General features: G+C 46.0%; 1 protein-coding gene across 1 annotated transcript in view; it reads right to left on the bottom strand.

Moving 5' to 3' along the window:
• The window catches only part of PTPRJ (protein tyrosine phosphatase receptor type J), a 51,724-nt gene extending 44,359 nt beyond the window's left edge, over window positions 1-7,365 (bottom strand). Inside the window, exons 1-3 of the mRNA XM_042783311.1 lie at window positions 7,270-7,365; window positions 5,306-5,318; window positions 3,771-4,040 (exon numbers count right to left, since the gene is read on the bottom strand). Coding sequence (XP_042639245.1) covers window positions 3,771-4,040; window positions 5,306-5,318; window positions 7,270-7,365 — 379 coding nt within the window. The remainder of the gene's footprint in view (window positions 1-3,770; window positions 4,041-5,305; window positions 5,319-7,269) is intronic.
• Window positions 7,366-8,333: the final 968 nt, after the last annotated feature.

Here is an 8,333-nt window from a genome sequence, read left to right as displayed (position 1 = left end):
ATCAGTAAGTGCTTCAAGTCATCCTCACTTTCAGCAAGCAAAGTTGTGTAGTCAGCATATCACAGGTTGTTAATGATTCTTCCTCCAATCTTGATGGCATGTTCTTCTTCATATAGTACAGCTTCTCAGATTATTTGCTCAGCATATAGATTGAATAAATATGGGGAAAGGATACAACCCTGACACATTCCCTTCTGGATTTTAAACCATGCAGTGTCCCTCTGCTCTGTTCAAATGACAGCCTCCTTGTCTATGTACAGGTTCCTATGAGTACAATTAAGTGTTCTGGAATGCCCATTCTTCTCAATGTTGTCCACAATTTGTTATGATCCACACAATCAAATGTTTTTGCATAGTCAATAAAACACAAGTAAACATCTTTCTGGTAATCTTTGCTTTGAGCCAAGATCCATCTGACATCAGCAATGATACCCCTCGTTCCACGTCCTCTTCTGAATCCAGCTTACATTTCTGGAAGTTCTCTGTCAATATACTGCTGTAACTGTTTTTGAATTATCTTCAGTAAGATTTTACTTGCATGCGATATTAATGATATTGTTCGATAATTTCCTCATTCCTTGGGATCACCTTTCTTTGGAATGAGTACAAATACGGATCTCTTTCAGTCAGTTGGCCAGGTAGTTGCCTTCCAAATCTCTTGGCACAACCAAGTGAGTGTCTCCAGAGGGGCGTTCATTTGTTGAAACATCTCAATGGGTACTCCATCAATTCCTAGAGCCTTGTTCTTCACCAATTCTTTCAGTGCAGCTTCAACTTCTTCCTTCAATACAATTGGTTCTTAAACATATGCCACCTCCTGAAATGGAGGAATATTAACCAGTTCTTTTTGGTACAGTGATTCTATGTATTCCTTCCATCTTCTTTTGATGTTTCCTGCATCATTCAATATTTTGCCCATAGAATCTTTCAATATCGCAACTTGAGGCTTAAGTTTTTTCCTCAGTTCTTCCAGCTTGAGAAATGCCGAGCATGTTCCTCCCTTTTGGTTTTCTATCTCCAAGTCTTTGCACATTTCATTATAGTAATTGGCTTTGTCTGCTGGAGCTGCTCTTTGAAATCCTCTGTTCAACTCTTTTAACTTGTCATTTCTTTCATTTGCTTTGGCTACTCTCTGCTCAAGGGCAAGCTTCCTTAGTCATAGATGCCCAGATTTTTAGCTGGAGGGGGAGTGTTAGTTGTAAAGATTGTATTTCCCAGACTCCCTGCCACCTAGACATAGCCACATAATTAAGTTCAGACAACAGAACACAGCAGAATTACTGTTGACTTCCAAGGTGGGAACACTTCCTTCTGCTCTTCCCCTTTCTGTAGCTGAAATGTGGGTGTGATGACTAGAGTTCAGGCTGCCACTTTAGGCGATAAGGTACAAACAACACATTGAGGATGGTGAGGTGACATCTGGGTCCTGGAAGCCTTTAGGATGCTGTCCATGGTATAACGTTATAATCTGACCCTGCTTCTCCTATGCCTTTTTCTATCACAGAAGCTAGAAATCTACTTCTGTAGTGATACTGCCTTGGAAACCAAAGGAGGGGTCGCTATGAGTCAGGTCTGACTCGATGGCACAAAACAACAAACAACAACTTGCAGCCAGGATTCTGGATGTTATTTAGATTCAGGCAACGGGAGGCCTTCCTCAAGCTGTGAAAGGTGAACATGAGGCAGAGACATGGCTTCTGCTGTCCGCACAGTCCCGAGGCGGCAAAGGGTCCTTCTGCTGCATCATTGCACTTTCACTCATTCCCTCCCCTGGTGCAGAGAGCTGGGGCGTGAGCCTGCACCTGCTGCTGGTGCCAAGCTCACAGGCCTGGCCTGACTCGAGGACCAACACTGTGGCTGCATCTTCCCCAACCAAGATCAGGATCGTGTTCTCCTGGGGCCAAAAACTACAGCAGAGGCTTCCTAATCCCACCCCGCTGACTGCGGCAACCAGGTGGGCCACTTCAGTGGAGCTGATCTAGGAGTCATTTACAGGGGTGAACCCAGAGCCCGCCCCCAGCCTCTCCAAAGATTCAATAAACTCTCACTTCCCGGGATCCAATCCCTTTTAGCTTAAAATAGCCCATGGCTTCTGTCTCCTGCTCTGGGCCCTGGCTAACACCACCATCCTCAGCCTGCCTAGCACTGGGCTGTTTGATTGGTTGACTGATTGACTGTTTTTTTAATTGAGGCCTGGGTGAAAGTTTACAGAGCAAATTGGTTTTCCATTCAACAATTCATACACATTTTGTTTTGTGACATTGATTGCAATCTCTACAAAGGAACAACACTCTTCTCACTTCTTCCCTATGTTTAGCATTTCCCTTCAACCTTCTTTGCTACCCTTCCTGCCTTCTTAGCTTTACCCCTGGGCAAATGCCGCCTTTTGATCTCCTATGGTTAACTGTTTCAATGTGTGTGCCTCTGTTCTATTATTTTTCACCTTATAAGCCTGTCTATCATTTGGCTGAAAGTTGCACCTTCAGTTCCTATTGAAGGGTGTCTAAGGGCCATAGTCTCACGGGTTCCACCAGTATCTATCAGGCCAGTAAGTCTGGTGTTTTTTATAATTTTGAGTTTTGTTTCACATTTTTTTCCCACTCTATCCAGGATTTCATACTGTGATCTTTTTCAGAGCTCACTAGGATGCTTTTACATAGAGAAGTAAACTCCCATCTTATTTAACCCACTGATACATGAGCGTTTCTGATACTCACAGCTGAATCTACTCGTAACTAGCAGATTAAGCAGCAAAAGAATAAACGGGAAAGAAATGAAAGCAGAGTCCATTTTTCCAAAGAGCCAATCAGAAACGTCTGTAAGGAAGCACCTCCCGGCAAGAAACAGACACCTGAGGAAGACATCCTTGTGGAAGAAGCCCTGCCTGCTGAGTCGGGCTCCGCTGGGCTCAGGTCCCTGCTCGGCCACTCGCTGGTTCCAGGGCCTTGGGCAAATGCTTCAGCCGTGCTGGGCTGTCCTTTCCTCATCTATAAAAAACGAAGATCCCGCTTCTTCCTGGGCAGGCCACTGCAGCACGTGCCAAGCTCCTGGCCCAGTGCCAAACGCATGGCTCCTCTCCAGCACCCTGAGTCCATCACATCACTCTTCTCACCTCTTCCCTGGGAGAGGTGAGGCCACTGTACCATCGGTAGACCATTATCATTTGGTTTTAAACTATCGGGCCTTCCTTGGAACAGAAAGCTTTTCATGTGCTGCCTGTCATCACATTTTTAAGGGACATTTAAGCAAACAAAGGGTGGTAAGGCACAGCTGTGTTAGTGATGACATTAACAATGTCAGTATCTGGGACACAAAGGGACATGGATACCCAGGTTCTTTTTCTCTCCATCCAGCCACTTGCTCCACGTCTACACCACTCTAGAATGGCGGTTACAAGCTCAGGCTGGAGCCCAGACAGACTCCCACCTCCCTCACCTACCAGCTGTGGGCCTCAGCACCTCTCTCAACCTTGGCTTTCTCACGCATAAAGTAAGCCTAGTGCCAACCAAGGCACAGGAAGGTGGGCGCATTAAATGAGGTAGTGCCAATAAATCTTGTCATTTATAGCCTAGCACATGGTTCATGCCAGTTAATGATCACAAGTGTGATATTCCACATCCCGGATTAAGAGCCTTATACACCAAGCCATATGGTGGACTTACACACAAAGCCATACATTCCTTTGGTCAGGCAACAGCTTATGCATCTTTGTAACTGGGCCCTGCTGTAGCAGATAGGCAAGGAAGGTGAGGTAGAACAAGTGAACTCACGAGTATACACTTGGAGAAAGCCGGGCGTGCCCTCAGCACCATCATCTTGCAAAGGACGCACAGTGATGTTGTATAAGGTGCTGGATGTGAGTCCAGGGATGACAACATGAGTCTCATTGGCCGTGAGATTGAAGAACTGGTTCTCCCCTACAACTTGTATTTTGTAGGTGTAGACAGAGGGTGGCACAGTGTCCCTGATTTCCCAGGTCAAGTTCATACTTGTGGCATTGATGCTCACAACTTGGATGCCAAAACCTTGACTTTCAGAATCTGTAAAGGAGCAAGAGGAGCTCAAAATTACTAGAATGACTAAGCCAGATTGAGAGAGACAGAGAGAACGAACTTGTCATCAGAGCATGTTACCACTCTTGGCAATTATTCCTCCTTCCTCTACACCTTTTAACCACAACTGGAAATTTATGTGAGTCCCAGGAAAAGTCAGCCATCACCAGTCACCGGAGAAATCTGGCCAACTACAACCATACAGTTACACTTTGTTCTTTTTGTGAGCTGGCTTTTATGCACAAGCTTTGCATGATTACTGTTATTAACTGAGATTTGCTTCATTAGGAGGTTTTAGCAAGACCTGCCCCCTTTGCATGGCACTGTGAGTACAATCTAATGAATTATCACCATGGTTCACAGACTCTGGGATTTCACCAATCAGACAAAGGTCCCCCAATTTTAGGGACTGACAAAAGCTATCAATCTTTATTTTTCCTCCAAATCATAACACTTTAGAAAAAAAAAAAAAAGACCAACTGTTATCATCTTTGTCTTATTAAAAAAAAAGAACTCATTGCCACAGAGTCAGATCTGACTCATAGTGACCCCTCCTTGGGTTTCCAAGGTGGTATCACTATGGAAGTAGATTGCCCAACCTTCTCTCTGAGTGCCTGGTGAGTTTGAACCGCCAGCCTTCTGGTTAGCAGTCAAATGGCTTAGGAACTAGGACATGATCCCAGAATGGACAGTGCTTTCAACTGAATATATTTAGCTTCATGAAAAACTTACTATCATATCCTTACTTTTCTCATCTTACCATAAACCAAGGAGAACTTGGATAGACCAGCACAAATCAGTAACTGGGGCCCAGCCCTCCTCATGAAAGCAAAGTATACAGGAGGCTACATCTGGTTTGCCAAAGGTTATTAAGCCTCGCAAACCATTTGAAAAAGCACAGGACAATGTAGCAGTGCAATTAAATACTTATGGGATAACAGCACATAAAACAAATACAAATCATACTGCATTGCAATTTCAGCAAAATAAAAAAAAATAGATTTAGATTGGGGAGATCACAGAAAATATAAATATATAAATATAGCACAATTCATTGATTTATGTTTCCTTTTATTTGAAAGTCCTCACCCTCACCCCACTTCTAAAGAAAAACTGGAAACTAAGCGGGTTTTCACAAATGAACATTTTCTGCGATTTTTGCCTTGCTGTGAAGCTTCTCTGCTCTGTGTCCATCAGGGGGCAGTAGAGAACAACGTAAGAAGGGAGAGGAAACAAATGGTACTCACAGTCACCTGCGCACACGATCTGTAACAGAAAAAAAGAAAACGGAAGTCAGCAGATTCATTCAGCCACGGAAAATGCAAATCAGGAATGAAGCAGTTGAGGATTTAATAATGGGGGCGGGGTGTTAAGAGTACATTAGGCAAAGGCCCACCTGCCAGCACTGCAATGTCGGGACGTAGACTACAGGGATCCATTGTATGGAAGCCAACCATCCTGCTACCCAGTGCCCTTCCTCACAGACACATCAGCCCCTGGAGTAGCTCCTTCTGGAGCTGGGGCAACACTCGGTTGAGACAAAAGGACACAAAGCAGAGTCAAGACCCCAGGGGCCAGAGGAAAGGAGACTGGGACTGTCACACCCCTCCCCAGAGCCTTTTCCACATGGTGATGGCAGGGTGTGAGCCAGGTGTGCTGCAGGGAAATCCACTGGACTTGGGATTTGCACTGTATAAAAACTTCTTCCTTCTATCCATAGGTGGTAGGGATTTATTTCTATATTTGAATCCTATGGCAAATGGCTTTGGGAAGAATGAATGTTTGGGATAAAAAGGATCTGAAGATTGTTTAGTTGGCAGCATCTCAATCCGAGGTGGATCAGATACTCATTGTGGCCCACAAATTATTTCCCCACACATGAAAAGCCTACAGTTCAAAGCTGTGCATCTTACTGCTTATTAAGCACTCCTTTATGTTTAACAAGGAGCTCTGGTGGCGTAATATATAAGGCATTTGTCTTCTAAGCAGAAGGTGAGTGGTTCAAACCCACCAGCCACTCCACAAAAGGAAGTTGGAGCAATCTACTTCCATAAAGATTTATGGCCTCAGAAACCCAATGGGGGTGCGGCTATGAGTCAGAGTCAACTCCATGCTAGTGAGTTTGGGTTTTGGTTTTGGGTTTCTGTTTAACAGGAGTTTTCAAAGAAGGGTCTCTGTGAAGAGGGCAACAACTAAAAGGGGCCCAACCTTGCATCAAATGCTTACCACAGCCCACCCAGCCCCTCAGGTCTCACCGTCCCCTCACACTCTTTACACTCTTGAAGTTGGTTCCTCTAAGAGACTGTAGGTATTCATGGTTTCCTCTCAAACGCTCTGCCCCAGACCTCCCTGTGGCATGGTCTAACATACCACCTTTTCAGTGGGTCCCTCCCTAATCAACTGACAGAAACGAGCACCCTCACTCTCCACCACATCCCAGAGCAGTTACCTAAATTAAACTCAGTCTCCCCAACTAAAATGTACACTCCATGAGGACTAAGACCTTGCCTGTGTCCCTGGGCCTAGAATGGTGCGCAAAGTAACTCATAAACCAAATTCAATGCCATCGAGTCGATTCTAACTCACAGCGACTCCCACTAGGTTTCTAAGGCAATAAATCTTTACATAAGTAGACTGCCCACCTTCCTTCCACAGAGCAGCTGGTGGGTTTGAACTGCCAACCTTCTGGTTAGCATTCAATTGCCTTAGGCACTATGCCACCGGAGCTCCTTGGCGCACACAGGAGGCATTCAATAAATACACCCAGAAGGAAAGAATGAACCTCTTGTTTTTAGAGAAGGCAATCCCAAAGGCCCAGGAGGGAAAAAGACTTGGCCCCTAGGTCCCACTGAGAGTCCAAGCCAAAGGCCTGACTACCTGGCCCAATACTCCTTCTACATATCCTACCATCTGCACTTATCAAGGGGGTCCTGGGTGGCACTAACGGTTAAGTGCTCAACTACTAACCAAAAGGTTAGTGGTTCAAATGCACCCAGAAGTGCTGGCATCCTGCTTCCAAAAGGTCACTGCCACTGAAAACCCTATGCAGCAGGCAGCTCTACTCTGACACACATGGGGTCGCCACAAGTCAAATCAACCCTACAGTAACTGGTTGTGCTTCTCAAGGGAAGGAAACAGGGCAATATTCAGCTTCAGCTTATGTGTTGCGAAGACAGAAGGAAGAGCTTGTCCATCCCCCGCCCCCCGGTTCTCTCACTGGCCCAGGCCCCAAGTCGCAAAGGCAGCTAGCTGAGTGCTCCCTCTCGGCCCCCACAGGACCCAGCACTGGGCCCAGCGGACTCTTCTTTTCCATGCGTGCTCCACTCTCAAGTCCTATCATCTCAGGCTCATCTCTGGCCTCCAGCCCCTGCCCCTCAGTCGATCGACACAGGGGAAGAAAAGAGGGCTCTGCTTCCAGGCCACCCATTTCTGCCAGTAGCTGGAAAACAGTAAAGGAGGTAAGCTGATGACTCTACGATGGCCCATCCTCCCCCTTCCAACGGTCTTGCCTCTGTGTGTGTGCAATCTGTGTTGTATGCTCAGCTGGAGGGTCTCGTCATCTTTCCACCCAAATACCACCTAAAAACATTAAAGAACTGGATGTTGCCCTAGGCGGGGTCATAAAGAAAATAAGCCATGTAACTAAGGCAAGGTGAGAACTTACTTTCACAAGCACCTGTATGTGCCAGGCATCATGCTAAAATAAAGCTGGAGCTAAAGCAGCCAGCCAGCTCCATGTCCCTGGGGAGCTCAGGGAGGGAGGGAGGGAGGGAGGGAGGTGAACCAAATCACGGGGGCAGGTGGATGCTATCCTTGGGGAAGGTACCATTCACCACAGGAATCAAGGCAAGGAATGGCTGCCTGGTTCAATTTGTGTCCTTCACAGTCCTGGACTCAAAAAACGGTGATCATGACATGAGACCATGTCAAAGAGCTCCAAGTTCTAGAGACAAAAATATGAGGGTCACCATCTTGGAGGAAAAGTAAGTTCCCATGGGATGGAAATCACAGCCTTGACTCTGGATTCTCAATGCATTTAACCAAATCCATGCAGCACACTGCCTCTGACAGGCACTGCTCTAAGTGCTTTCAAATATTGCCTCGCTTAATCCTGCAAGCAGTCTAAAAGACAGGCTCAGGTCAGTCTGCTGGTGAGCACGGAGCCCACACTGGAACCCAGGCAGTCTGACTCCAGAGTTGATGTTCTTAACCACTAGCTATGTTGTCCCCAATTAAAGCAAGCAGAGAGAAATGTACCAGGATGTAAGGAAGATTTAAATT

This window comes from Orycteropus afer, unplaced genomic scaffold, assembly GCF_000298275.1.
Source record: "Orycteropus afer afer isolate SDZICR_OR568_19922 unplaced genomic scaffold, OryAfe1.0 scaffold00857, whole genome shotgun sequence".
Taxonomy (NCBI): domain Eukaryota; kingdom Metazoa; phylum Chordata; class Mammalia; order Tubulidentata; family Orycteropodidae; genus Orycteropus; species Orycteropus afer.
Note: the sequence above shows the minus strand (reverse complement) of the source record. Positions and strands in the feature narration are given on the sequence as shown.